The sequence below is a fragment of the Cryptomeria japonica genome, chromosome 2 (assembly GCF_030272615.1).
Source record: "Cryptomeria japonica chromosome 2, Sugi_1.0, whole genome shotgun sequence".
Taxonomy (NCBI): domain Eukaryota; kingdom Viridiplantae; phylum Streptophyta; class Pinopsida; order Cupressales; family Cupressaceae; genus Cryptomeria; species Cryptomeria japonica.
This window is the reverse complement of record NC_081406.1, coordinates 492,534,713-492,550,002: the sequence shown is the minus strand read 5'-3', so window position 1 is coordinate 492,550,002 and position 15,290 is coordinate 492,534,713. Positions and strand designations below refer to the sequence as shown.

Sequence of the window (15,290 nt, the reverse complement as noted above, 5' to 3'; positions counted from 1 at the left end):
AATAAGAGTGCAATCTCTCATACCATGCTCCCGGTGCTTGTTTTAGACCATATAAAGCTTTGTTCAATTTACATACCTGATCTTTATCATTGTCTTCAACAAATCCTTCAGGTTGTTCAATGAAAACTTCTTCTTCTAATATTCCATTCAGAAATGTAGATTTGACATCCATTTGATATACCTTGAAGTTTTTGAAAGCAGCATATGCCAACAATGTTCTAACTCCTTCAAGTCTAGCAACAGGTGCAAAAGTCTCACCATAATCAATTCCGTCTTCTTGGGCATAACCTTTGCAAACTAATCTTGCTTTGTTCCGAATGACCTCACCTTTTTCATTTAGCTCGTTTCTGAAGATCCACTTTATACCGATTACATTTTTGTCCTTCGGTCTTGGGACCAGTTTCCATATGTCATTTTTCTTGATTTGATCAATCTCTTCAGTTATAGCATTTATCCAATCTTCATTGTTAAATGCCTCTTTCACAATTCTCGGTTCAAATTCAAATATCAAACATGTGTTCTGTCTCAGTTTGTTCCTTGTCATCACTGGATCATCCTTATCTCCTATAATCTGACTTGGTGCATGGTGTCTTCTGACATACTTGGCTAATACAGGCTCGGTAGGTTCTGTATGATCTTCTTCATCACTCGGTAACTGGATATTTTCTACATTTTCTTCAACAGTTATCTCGGTAGGACTTCTCGGTTGCACATAGACAAATTCATCATAGTCTTCCGGTTCTTTGGAATTCCCTTCATCAGTTCTTTCTGCAAATTCATCAATTTTCACATTTGCACTTTCTACTATTTTGTTAGATGATTTGATCAGACATTTAAATGCTTTGCTTCTAGAAGAATATCCTAGAAATTGTAGCTTTCTAAAATTGCGACACTTGCAATTTCGACTGCATTTGGGTCTTCACGATGGCGACGCAACACTAAACCTGAATGGAGACCCCGAAACTTGCTCATGACACCAAAAACTGCATTTTTCCAGCACCTTGCCTGATCCTCCTTACACCCTGCTGTCCTGGGAGGTGGGACCAGAGCGCCCAGTGCCCTGGTCCTTCAGGACCAGGGCGCCCAGCGCCTTGGTCCCCCAGGACCATGGCACCCAGCGCCCTGGCCCTATTTTGGGCCCGGTCTCCTATGGGGCTTCGGGTCCTTATGTTTGCAATTGGAAAATAATATTTCCTGGTCGGCCTAAGGTCGGGAAAATCAGTCTTTTAACCCTAATTGGCAAGTATATAAACTACTTTTCCTCTCTCATTTTAGGGGAGGATGGGAAAAAGGTGGAAACGATATTCAAACATTCAAGCATTCAAGCATTCAAGCATTCCTTCAAGCAATTGATCATTCTAAGTCTCCATTCAAGGCTAAGTGTTGCATTCAAGACAAGGATTCAACCATTGAAGAGGAGATCACTTACAACACATTACAACATACAACATACAACATACAACATACAACAACATCTATACCTTCGCATATAAGGATACAAACATCCTTACAACAAGGTATTAGTACTTGTTTTACATTACATTTACAGCATTTCTCATTTCTTGGTTAATTCCAAAACCGGGGTTTGACCTAAGGGCAAACCCCTAATCCCTAACCCCCCAATCGTCTTCGCTTTTCTGTGTGTAGATTGCAGGTACGCGGCTGAAATTGAAGATCTGGAATCCTTGTGCAGAGACGAATAGATCCCCCTTCGTTTCGCGGATTTTTCGGAGGACCGTGTGCACGCCGGGCGCCATCGTCCCGTCAACTTTTGCTCAAATTTGCAGGACAGCGCCGTCTCGACATTTTACTGCTAATTCCAGGTCCGCAGCTTCATATCATATCCCTAACTCAGTTTATAAGCGAATCTTTCTCACTTTATATGCATTCCTAGTTCAATCTTTCTATCTACATTCTTTACAAAAGAGGGTATCCTTGCTATCACAACCCTTGAAACTCATATAGAATCCAATCTTGCATTGCGTGGGATTGGATCTTGTGGGTTTCAACCCCTCTTTTGAATGTAAAGTCCCTTCTAAGTGAAAACCATCAACCCTAGTGACTCTCCCTTCTCTCTCCTTGGAGTTGGGGAGGGGAGAACGACTAGGGTTCGATTTTTCCACTTTACAGAAATGTTCCTTCTTCACTTTTCTGATCAAACTTGCCATTTCTATCATCTTTATGAACATAGCATTTACTTCCAAAGATCTTAAAATAACTTACATTAGGTTTCTTGCCATACCAGATTTCATAAGGTGTCTTCAAAGTACCTTTCTTCAATTGAACTTGGTTCAAGGTGTAAACGGCTGTGCTTATTGCTTCTCTCCAAATTGTTTGTGGAACCTTCTTCTCAATCATCAGTGTTCTAGCACAATCCACAATAGATCTATTTCTTCTTTCAGCTATTCCATTCTGTTGTGGAGTTCTCGATGTAGAGACTTGTCTTTTAATGCCATGATCATTGCAAAATAGGTTGAACTCATCAGATGTGAACTCTCCTCCTCTATCTGATCTAAGACATTTTAGTTGTCTTCCTGTTTCATTTTCAACTCTAGCCTTGTACCACTTAAACATTTGAAAAGCTTCTAATTTTTCTTTTAAAGACATTACTGACATCATCCTTGAATAGTCATCCACAAATAATATGAAATACTTATCACCGTAATAACTTTGAACTTTCATAGGACCACAAAGATCAGTGTGCACAAGATCTAAAATTCCCTTAGAAGTGTAGGACTTACTTGTAAAGCTTGATCTTGTCATTTTACCCATCTGGCATCCTCGACACATAGCATTCTCAGGTTTTTCAAGACTCAGTAGACCTCTTACTCTGTGCTTCTTACTTATCTTGATCAGATTATCAAAATTAACATGACAAAACCTTTTATGCCATAACCAGGTATTATCAATCTTTGCATGCAAACACTTATTGTGAGTTGAGTCAAGGTGAAATGTATTACCTTTTGTTTGTGTCCCGGTAGCAGCTAACTTTCCATTCTTGTCATGAACTTTGACAATTCCTTTCTGAAATTCTATTCAGTAACCTGTGTTGTTTAGCTGTGCTACACTCAACAAATTATATTTCAAACCTTCAACCCAATAAACATCATTGCATCTTTCTTTATCAAGAAGTGTTATGGATCATTTACCTCTTACCGGACATGGTGCATCCTTACCAAATCTAACATAGCCTCCATCATAATCTTCTAACATAACAAACTTGTGTTTATCTCCTATCATATGATGTGAGCATCCACTGTCTATAATCCAAGAATCATTAGTGTTTATGTGAGATATTAGGGCTTTTTCTTCATACCTTTCTTCATCTGATCCATCCTTGATAGCCACATAAACAACTTCTTCTGTGTCAATCTCATCTGATTTATCATCTTCAGATTCCTCATTAGCAATTAAGCATGTCTTTCTATCTCTTCTTCTGAAGTCTTAGTGTCCTCTGTAATGATTATCTTTCTATCTGTTATCTCGGTAATCTCTCTTTTCAGTAAAATCTTTGTCAGGATAGTTAGAAGCCATATGTCCAATCTTATCACAATTGAAACATTTCAAAGGTAGTTTTCCTTTATACTTACCTTTGCCTCTTGGTAACCTTTTGGCCAATAGTGCTTCAAACTCTTCTTGCTTTTTGATTTCTTCATACAGTTTGTGTACCTCCTCCATGTTCTTCCGAAATCTTTCACTTGCTCCACTATGATCTCCTTTAGAGTACTTATACTTTTTTTCATTGTAATCATTAGATTCATTCAGACAAAAAGAACTAAATGCAGATTCAACTTTATTTACCGATGACCCACTGTTATCAAAATTACTTAACTCAAATGCATGTAGCTTACCAATAGTAGCATCCAAGGAAATTGGCATATTAGGTACAGACCTCAATTCATTGATTGCAAAGACTCAGATTGCATAGGCAGGTAAAAGGGTTCTTAACAACTTACTTGTCACATCCTTTTCTTCAATAGTTCCTCCTGGTCCTTTGATTTGATTTACAATCTCCTTTAGTCTTGTACTGTACTGGGTTATGTTCTCACCTTCATTCATCCTCATAGATTCAAGTTGTCCTCTTAAACTATCAACTTTTGCTCTTTGAACATGTTCATCTCCTCCATATACAGATATGAGCTTAGTCCACATTGCCTTTGCATCATTGTAGCCTTCTAGATCATTAAACTCAGAATCGGTCAATGCAGATGTTATTTCAATCATTGCTTGAATATGTTCTTGCTTCGCTTTTATCTCTTCCATAGTCAATGGATAGGTGCTCGGTGCAACAAAATCATTCTCTAGATAGTATATAGCATATTCTCCAACTCCTGATAGATGTAGCTTCATCCTTTTCTGCCATGTAGAGAAACTTGACTTATTCAGCTTGGGTGCATCCCTCTTATACATCTTTGGATCTTTAACTCAAGTGCCTTTAAACTTTCCTTTCGGAGTCCAAAGCTCTGATACCAATTGATAGTTCTGATACTTAATATTAGTACAGATCCAATAGCCAACAAGATGAAAGGGGGGGGGGGGGGTGAATCATACAAACTTAATCATCCATAAAAACATCAGATTCAACCTCGGTAACATATATATCAGTCATATAACCAAAAACTGTCAAACATGCAAACTCAAAAGCATATGAACAATATAAACCTCATAACACCAGATTTAACGTGGAAACCCAAATAGGGAAAAACCACTGTGGGATTTCGGACCCACTAAGAAATATACTCTTCTAGAGTATGCTCGGTTAAAAGCAAATCCTGTTAAAGATTACAAACACATTGCTAGATGTGACCCGGTTAAGGGATTTCCCTCAGATCTGTTAGGATCTTCACTTTGTTAGAAGTGACCTTGTCAAAGGATTTCAAACACTCAATCAGAATGTCACCTTGTTAGAGGAGTTACATATAAGACTGTTAAGTCCACTCCGTTAAGAGATTTCCTGTCACTTTCATAAAATAACAGTAATACAATCTATCTGCAACTTCACATCTAAAATGCTAAACCAGATTCCTATTTGTTCAATATAATCTAGACATAGAACTAATCTTGTCTATCTACTGGGCATCAATACTCTGTTATTCTAACAGGTCTTCAAGCTTATGTGCTCGGTAATCACTATGTAGCATCCATGTGCATACACTTGCCCGCATACATTGTTTATCAACAGTTTCCTATTTATAAACAATCTTCTAACCACTTAATCTCTTTGATCACATTTCCCATGATCAATCATAGCCATCAGATCTTCAATCTTGTCCAGGTTCATTGTATCTTTCGATCTGAAAACATTTTACCCCGCCTTGGAACTTGTGTTAGGGTAATGCGGTTCAATCTGAGTTGTAGATCTTCTTGCCGACTTTCCATTGCCTTAGATTCGTTTAACAAACTTCTTCCACGGCTTGCCAATCATTGATCCGCTCCAGCTCATCAGCTTCTTTCATTAAATTTCACATGTAAACATTTAATGCATTCTGTTATAGCTCGGTTACAACTCGGTGAATACTAAACTTCACTTGGTAGACATTCTGTCTTCATTAACCGACTGCAATAACCTTAGGGTTTACCGACTAGGTTCCTTGCTTGATAACATAGTATAGTATTAACCTTTACATTTTACAACATATGTATGATGTTAAAACAATCTAAAACATCAAGATCTCATCATTGTCTAACTCGGTAGAGTTGCCCATTGAATAACTTATCCCCTTATTCATCATATTCTTTCCTGTGTCTTTACCGACTCCTTTATAATCTTCATATCATATTTCTCAAGATATGGCAACATCATACTGAATTAGAAAATCAATTTCTTGACATCAATGACAAAATAATAATATCAAGATAGTAAAACATCTTTAATCAGTTATGTCCATAATCATCAACAACCTTCTCAATATCCTTATAATGTAATATTGCCAACAAAGATTCCTAAAATTCCATATGTGGTCAATTCTCTTATATTTACTATCCTTATCTTTTAGAGTCATAGTTTCCTTTTCTTTGCAACTTAGATCCCTATGTGCCTCCTCTCCCTTCAAACTGAGGTCCACTTCCAATACACTAGGTAATTAAATATCAACTATAATTATTTAAATTTTATCCATTCATTTGGATATGGGGGATAATATATAGATTGAATATAAATACTTGGTCAAGTAGTTCCCCCTTTAATTGGCTTCTTCAAATTGAACTTCAACGGGGCTTGCAAAGGAAATTCAGGGCTTTTTGGTGTAGGTTGTCTAATGTAGAATTCAAAATGTAAGCTAATTAGGACAGATTTGAAAAATCTTCACTTGGGAGCTAATAATGAGGTAGAATCGCAATCATTAATTCTAGTTTTATCTTTACCTTTGTACTACAAAATCTCACACTTCATTATTGAGGATGATTCTACAATCATAATAAACTCTATTAGGTAGTAGAAAACACAGTTTTGGATGATCAATAATATAATGTGTGAAGGTTGGACTCTTCTAATTTTTTTTCCTTCTTATCCATGTACCCATTATTATCATGAAGGCAGTTATATGGCTGACCACCTTGCTAATTACACCATTGATACCAATGGGGAGCATGTTGTATTTGATGACTTGAATTCTTGGGATGGTTTGGTTTTGAAGTGGGATAAAAATTAATATCCAGATCATTGGTAGTTTACAAACACCATTATGTGACGTGCTTTTGATGAATATGAGCATCAACACAAATGTTTCTCTTTTAGTCTAGACATTTTAGTTTTTTTTGACAATATGTATGGGCTTAACAACATCTAATTGAAATGGCTAAATCTTTTGAGATTGCTTGTATGAATTCTACGACATTTAATAATTAGTGATAAAGTTTTTGTTGATAATCATAATGATTCTCTATATTTTTATATAAAGATTGCATGTTATGACTCCATTTTTTAATCTTGTTTTCTATATAATATAAAAGAAATAGACCTATGTTGCAATTTACAAAGCAATTTTTTAATATATAAATAGTACATTATTTAATATCTCTCACCATCTATTAAATGAATGTATTTAAAACATCTATATAATTCATTCTCAAAACCTTCATATGCATTCCTAAGGAGGAGGACACTCTCATTAGCTAGGAGTCAAATGATGATAATTGTGTTTCTAGTAATGTCTAGAAAAAAACTAATAATAAGGATCTTCCTCCTAATATTATTTTTACTGTTTAATTTTTTTAATTTGACCTTTTATTTAGTTTTCATTTTGTTTTAGATATTATCCCATATAAAATTTGAAAGTTTATGTTTCTACCACTAACCTTTGTTTAATATTATACCATTATCTCTTTAATTTTAAATAATTGCTTAAAACTATTTAAACTTAAAAAAATAATTCTTCATTTAAAAAAACTAGCCATTAATATCAAATTACAATTGCATACAAGTTGATTCAAGACTACCATAACACCCAAAATAGGAATTTCCTTAACCTTATCTAATTTAAAGAGTAACTCAAATAAATAATTATTTTTGGCTATCTTCTTATGGTTAATATAATATTTATGTTGGTTTTCAACTTTGTACTGACTGATTAAAACAAATATTTAGAAAGGAAAGTGGGATGGAGTGTGCACCATTCTTTATGCAAAAGGAGAATAAGTGAGATACCCAACATTCTTTCCAGATTGTAAAGTGGATTATCAAAATGCAAATAAACTAGGTGGACATCATTGAAATATATATATTTGAGGAACAAGATTATAGTGGAGAATATTCATAGGAAAAGGTAAACTAAATTATAAATGGATTGCTCCATGCCTCCTTGATCTTTTATAGGTGCATATATTCATTACATACAAAGATTATTCGCCCAAGAATACCAATTTCAGATATTTTAGATACCTTACTATTAATATTTAGCCTTCAAATTTATTTAAGGCTTAGTCCTCTCCACTAGTTGAAACACCAAATTCATTAGATTTAATTTTATAGTGGTGGCCACTAAACTCTTTTAATAAAATGATCAATCTCCATTGAAAATACTCTCTTCAAGAATTATTTCAGTTATACAAATTATTTTTATATTTTTACCAATTATAATCTAGTTTAATTAAATTGAATGTATATAATTGAGTGTAGAATTTATTAGTTTAGATTAAATAAATAATGAGTCGAAAATGTAGTATATTTTTCATAGTTAAGAGTTTAGATGAGATCAATGTGGATAGGGTCAATCTAGCAAGTTGAACGTTATCATGAAAAAAATGATATTAGATATTTTGTATTTTCAATCATGTATTAAATTACTTATATTTATCTTTTACACCGTCTTATGTAATATGTGAAATTGCTCCAAAGTACCTATTTGTATTTACACATGTTTAAGGGTGAATAGTACAAGTTTAATAGGCTTCTTTTACTTTACAAAAATAATAAATTGAATAATTAAATGTTATTTTATAAAATTATATTGAAGAAGATTAGTGCATTTAGTTTTAAAAATAATGATGAAAAATGAATTTGATATTGTAAGTCTAAAATTTATTTGTTTTAAGATTGGAAAAAAAAAAAACATTATTTGTCTATAATTTACTTTGAAACCAAAATAGTTTGTCGATGATGTTGTCGGTTGATCTCGTAGCTCTAGATTATTTCTATGTGTTGCACATATTTGTCCTATTATCCATGGATCTAATTTGGGCAATTACACACTTTTTAAAAATTATTTTATTTACTAAATTCATTTCTATGTGTCAACCATTGGAGACTAGTGACATTTAAATATAACTTGAGGAGACCATTGGATCAACTAGATCATGTTCTCCTAGGTTGACCTCATGATTGAATTGTTTTTACAGTTGTGGAAATGAGAACAAGTGGCACTCTTTAGTCGTGCAATTGTTCTAGAATGATGATACATGATTAAGTTCCTTTTAGTGCCCTAAATCAAAAGATTCCTATAATGGTTCTATTCTTAAATGCTTAGAATATGTAAATGACTATTGGGTGATTAATGAGTGCACATTGAATACCTTTAATTACCACTACATAGAAATAAATAATGTGAAACATGAACCAAATTAGCTCACAATACTAATAAAATGGCATGAGTTAACAAAATTTGGGGATGCAATAAATGTCAATGTGACACAATTTATAGAAACAAATGAGATAAGGTTGGATACGTGGAGATGTCCTAAGGTGGGGATCTATGAAGGATTAATATTGTGGCATTGATTGATATGTAACTACATTAATCGATTCAATCGAAATGGACCCATAACCTAAAAGGAAATTGATGTAGGTATCCAAATTTCACCATTAAATTTTGTCATAGCTTCAAGGTGCATACATTAATCCCAACATGAGCATGTATTGAAAACTAAATTCAAGCACTCACAAGCATGCCTAAGACTCTCAATTTAACTATGACTTCTTTCAATAGTAGCCAATGTATTGATATTTATGTTGGCAATATGTGTTGTCATTGATGTCAACTTGATGTCTGACAATATGTGTTGACATTAAGAAGATGAATATAATAGGTATCATTGAATTGATATTGTTGGTGAGGCATATTTAGGAGCAGTTTTGCCTCTATACAGTTAATGTCATGAGATCAACAAGGAAGATATTCCAAAGGTTCAACATATGTGTCCATGGTAGAGTATCTAACTAGATGGCTAAGTAGATAAGCTGGTAAATTGCTCCGCATTTCATCCTTTGATTGCCCAATTTAGGATTTAAGCTTTGTAATGTGTTAGGAGCTTATTTCCAAGATTTTGAGTCTTAATTACTTCTACAAATAAATTTATAAGAATTTGTTCTCTTAATCACAATTTGACAGTGTAATGTGTCACAATTGAATCACCAGAATGCTCTGCATTCTTATGTGGTGATAGATATGCTTGTACAAATTCAAGAGCATGCTCTTGAAAGATGGTATAAGGGTTTAGTAACATCAAATTTAAGTTGGAACTGGAAATCAAAGAAGATGGGAGTGTAGCATCTAAGAGGGTAACATGAGGTAAAATAGAAGAATGTATCTCATTATGAGTTTGAAAATTGTAGACACGTATTCCTAACATGTGGGGATAAGTGCTAAGAAAATGGACAAACATTAGGTAGTTGGTTAAACAATCCATAAGTATTGATGGAAAATGAAGATTCATTTAAGCCAAAGAAGGAAATCATGCATTCAATAAGTTAACATTAATTGTGAATGAATCAACAATGGAAGTCAGTACCATTTTTTCTTCATGAAGGTAAGGGATATGTGAGAAAGCCATCAGAGAAACATTGTTTAAAAATATTTTTATTATCCTTCGATGGATGTACATACCTTGTTATAAATCTCTTGTTTTCATGAAACTACATATAGTTAGTTCAAATTATTTCATAGGGATAACTAAGAAAATTTATATTCATGCTTTCTACATCCCTTGATAAAACCCCTAACCTAAAATGAGAAGAATGCCTATATAAAATGATAATAAAGCTTAAAACCCTCAAAATTTTACCATTAAATTTAAATCAAACCCATGTTGCGGAAAGTCCTCTTGCACTCTAGATGAAGCACACCTTCTACTTCCATCTAGTATTACAAAACAATTATTACCACACTAGGGAACCCCTAGAAATAGACCAAAAAAAAAAATCTCTATATAGAATTTGACAATATGGATTCAAATAAAAATTAAACACAATCCCACTCCCTAATTTAGTTTATACATGCTAGTACAATGATAGAAATTGAAGAAAATGAATTTCTTGCTAGTAATTATGAAAGGGAGGTTTAAAAATGCTCCTCTATATAGTTTTCAAAAATTGGCAATCAATACTCTTCTGTGCATTCTACATGATTTTACATTTTGCATTCATGTTGATCAACACTATGGTGAAACATTCAACGAAATTCATCTACCCATTATGCTTTGACAAACATCCATACCCTATTCAAAACCTCCCATTTTGACATAGGCTCCAAGAATTAAATTTGAGCGAGTGCTCTCAAATGATAAATACTTGAACTAGACAAATTATATGTAATTCTATTTTTGAAAAATTGAAAAAAAATAACCATCCAAATTCCTACAATTCACAAATATCAGAATAAAATTGTGTTTTAAAACATAAAACAACTACCCTGTAATACTAAGAATAAAGATATGTTTTAAAGATTGAAATAACCAACAGAAAAATTAAGATAAACCTATATTTTAAAGATTACTCAATGAGTCTTTTGTTTGCTGGTGAAGTTGAAAGGTTCTTAATGAGCTAACGGGGGATCAAGTCTTGCTAAGTGCAAGACTCTGACATCATAAGGGAGACTAAGACAGAGGACAAATTTGATGGAATAGATACCCCTCAGTCATAAACTCATATCTGAAAAGGCTGATTAATCCTCCATCTAAATAATTATTAAAATAATTATTAAAATAATTATTAAAATAACAACACTAACAAACATTAGAAAACCAGATAACACAATTTCACACAAATTGATCAAAAAATACAGAACATCAGTAAAAGAAAACTTCAACATTCTTGCCTAAACATGAACTATTCAACGAACCAAACAATCAAACGCAAACGCAATCGTACTTAGCAAACAAAAGTACTAAAAGTGAGTGCAAGAACATGCAGAGTAACCCCTTCTCTGACAACAGCACCCAAGATTGGGGGTGACCACAGTGCTGTTCCTGTTTGGAGTGCTAAAATGCTATTTCTGCAAAAACATCTGTCAAAAGAAGCTCTTCCTGCCCATCATCTCCATAAATTTGTGGGCCACCAGTAAATTGTCATAGCTCACTTGTTTAGAACTTTTCGGTATATGGAATGCTCACGGGCTCATCCATCCACTCACGGGCCGCGGATCCAGTTTTGACAAACACATGCTCAGGATTGCTGCTTTACCCCCACTCCAACCCACTAACTTACACTATAAATTTAGCCTTTTCCCCTTCCCCTGCTCCTGCTCCTCTGCTATGCTTTCTTGCTCTAATGGTTTTCAGTTTTCACAACCAGTCTTTTTTCTTCTGCTCAAAAGCTGCCTAAAAGGAGGAAGAAAGGGAATGATGATGGGAAGAATTGTGGGCATTCTGCATTTGATTTTGTTATTGTTGATTTCTCTGCCTCTGGTTCGAGCTCAGCTGTCTGTGGATTATTACAAACAGAACTGTCCTCAAGTAGAGAACATCATTCGGGCTGAAATGATTAGAAAACAATCTGTCAATCCTACCACTGCTGCAGGCACCCTTCGCATTTTCTTTCATGATTGTTTCGTTGAGGTCAGAGTAACTTCCATTTTTGCTTTTTCTCTCTGTTTAAATATTGTATTAATAAAAAGATATTAGATGCCTTAGAGGAACTCAATCAGTACTACCGGTTTACTGAATATGATTGTCTATAAGAGTTAAGGAAGATCAAAGTTTTCTCATTTAAATTTAGAGAGGGACTCAACCATTACTGAAACCTTTTAATAATTCATCTAATTTTAGTAAGAGGTTAAGAGGGACTTCAAGGAGATCAAAGTTCTCTCATCAATTTTAAAAAGAGGAACTCAATAGGAGAGGAACTCAATAGATACTAGCTGTTTACTGAAACTTTCTCAACTGTCTTTAATTAGAGGGAATTCAAGGTGATTAAAATTTTCTCATCAATAGTAAGGAGAGGAGCTCAATCAATATTAATGTTGTACTGAAACATTTGAGTAACTGGACTGCCTATAATTAGAAGGAATCCAAGTAGATCAAAGTTTTCTCACCAACTTTAGTGAGAATTTCTAAGCCATTGTAACAGGCTGTTCTAAAAACAGGGAGAATTTCTTATAATTTTTAGGTTGTGAACACTATCATTAATATATATGAGTTGAGTAGATTAGATTTGAAGGGTTAAAATGTTTAATATTAAAATAGTAAGTAAATCATGTTAGATCTATATTTATTAGAATAAAAAACTTTTCATCAAATTGTTTTTTTAATTTTTATTAATATTTTTAAATTATATTTTGTAATTTTATTTATATAATATATTCTATCATTTGTTACTATTTTTTTAAAATTTATACTGTTTTTATCCAGATGTTTTTACTATATTTTATGAAGTGTATTAAAACTATTATATATTTTAATTAATCAAAAAAGTCATTTTTATTGCTGAATCTACAGACAATTGTAAGTATTGTGTCTAATGGATTAAAGGAAATGTGTCCCATCTTTTGCTTCTAGTTGTGTAATGAGGAATTTGTTTATTACAGGGATGTGATGCTTCTGTACTTATTAGATCCACTCCCAAGAACAAAGCCGAAAAGGATGCAGATATAAATCTGTCATTGCCAGGCGATGGGTTCGATGCTGTAGTCCGTGCAAAGACTGCTGTTGAAGCTCGGTGTCCGGGCATTGTTTCCTGTGCAGATATTATGTCCATTGCAACTAGAGACCTAATATCCCTGGTATGATTAACATTATTTATGCATGTGGAAAACTTATTTGAATCAAAGATATTAACAGTTATAATGATTGATTCAAAAAGATAAACATGATTTAATCCAGAAACCCTCCAGCATATTAACTTATCTGAATATCATTGAATCCAATTCTCTTACTTTTACTTTAAAGCCCTCTTCAGAGCACATTAGAATTACTTTACTTTTCTGCTAATTGCTCTATTCACTTGTTAATTTGTCTATGTTCTTACAAATGCATGATTTTCAGGTAGGAGGGCCTTATTACCCTGTGAAGAAGGGGAGGAAAGATGGGTGGATCTCACAGGCCTCTAGAGTTGCAGGAAACCTCCCTCTCCCTACCATGAATGTGGATGTTCTCACTGCACTCTTTCAATCAAAAGGCCTAACTCAAGCTGACATGATCACTCTCTCTGGTAATTCAGACACCTAAACTATCCCACACATTTGTGTTCTGAGAGAAACAGTTATAAATTTGTAATAGGTTATCCATCTAGTTGCAAAAAATCGACATTTAAGTTTTTCTTCGCTATTCAGTTTGAAGGAAAATGGTTATTTAATTCTAGAATGCATCAATGTATAAGTTATCTTCATAAAACTATAATTTATGTATTAGTGCATCCTACAGACTGAATAACAGTTTCCGTTTCCAAATATAGGGTCAAGCTTCATGGCCCAGTTCATATTATATCATGTACTATCAGTTTTTCAATTTCCTTTTCATGTTTCTAGCAGTTCACTCAATTCCAATGTATAAAGAAAGTTTCAAAACAAATGAATTGTAGAAGCTTAAAAGTTTTGAACCATAATATTGTTCAACAGGGGGCCACACAATAGGATTTTCCCACTGCAAGGAGTTCATGCACAGGATATACAGGTACAATAGGACAATCCATGTTGATCCCACCATGAATTTTGAGTATGCAATGGGGTTGAGAAAGGCCTGCCCTAGAAAGAAGTTGGATCACAGCATTGTGGCCTTCAATGATGTAAACTCACCAAGGAAATTTGATAATGGCTTCTACAGAAATCTGCCACAGGGCCTTGGCTTGCTTGCATCAGATCAAATCCTTTACAGTGACCCTCAATCCAGGGGTCTAGTGCAACTTTATGCCTCTAACCAGACAGCTTTCTTCAATGCCTTTGCTGCTGCCATGAATAAGTTGGGGGCAGTGGGTGTCAAGACCGGCAGTGAAGGAGAAATCAGGAGAAGATGTGATGCATTCAATTGAACCATCTTCACCTCTTCTTCCCTCTATGCTCTCTATTCACTATCTCATGTTATGGGGAGATCAAACTTGAGTGGTTAAATGTGTGGCTATACTGGGTAATTTATTTTACTTGCAGATATTTTTGTTTTAAATATTATAAAATTTTAGAGTTTAAAGTATAACTGTTCTTTTTGAATATTGAAGAAAAATCAATTTTTATTTAAAAATGGTTTTTTTTTAATAAAATAATCAATATTATTAGTTTTTTCTTTGTTTTAAATATTATAAAATTTTAGAGTTTAAAGTATAACTGTTCTTTTTGAATATTGAAGAAAAATCAATTTTTATTTAAAAATGGTTTTTTTTTAATAATTTAATCAATATTATTAGTTTTTTCTTGGGCAGTGAGGTTTTATTAGTTGGTAACAGATAAATGAATGAGAGCAGTTTTCTAATGTATAATTTTTTTTAAACTGTCAAATTATTTTATTCAGCATTCTATTGGATAATAGTTGTGAACAAAATATGTGATGTAAATAGGTAATGAATTATCATTTTTTAATTTTATTCATTGCCTCATTTGATAATGACTTTTTTTTGTATGCATGTATTGTTTTCTATTAGAAATTGGACTTTA

The 15,290-nt window shown here is 33.5% G+C and overlaps 1 protein-coding gene across 2 annotated transcripts; it reads left to right on the top strand.

Moving 5' to 3' along the window:
• Positions 1 to 11,501: 11,501 nt before the first annotated feature.
• On the top strand, positions 11,502 to 14,857 carry LOC131873649 (peroxidase 41-like). Of its 2 annotated transcripts, XM_059216683.1 has the most exons (5): positions 11,502 to 12,267; positions 13,236 to 13,430; positions 13,693 to 13,858; positions 14,265 to 14,319; positions 14,470 to 14,857. In XM_059216683.1, the coding sequence occupies exons 1-5, from the start codon at positions 11,872 to 11,874 to the stop codon at positions 14,672 to 14,674; spliced, it is 1,017 nt and encodes a 338-aa protein (XP_059072666.1). In that variant the 5' UTR covers positions 11,502 to 11,871; the 3' UTR covers positions 14,675 to 14,857. The 2 variants fall into 2 exon arrangements, with proteins under 2 accessions (XP_059072666.1, XP_059072665.1); XM_059216682.1 differs by having other exon boundaries at positions 11,505 to 12,267; positions 14,265 to 14,857.
• The last annotated feature ends 433 nt before the right edge of the window (positions 14,858 to 15,290 follow it).

Bases quoted from the DNA above. Each gene is read 5' to 3' on its own strand.
- LOC131873649 (XM_059216682.1), top strand. From the start codon at position 11,872: ATGCTCAGGATTGCTGCTTTACCCCCACTCCAACCCACTAACTTACAC. The intron at 13,431-13,692 runs GTATGATTAACA...CATGATTTTCAG, and splicing joins CTAGAGACCTAATATCCCTG to GTAGGAGGGCCTTATTACCC. The intron at 13,859-14,264 runs GTAATTCAGACA...ATTGTTCAACAG, and splicing joins TGACATGATCACTCTCTCTG to GGGGCCACACAATAGGATTT.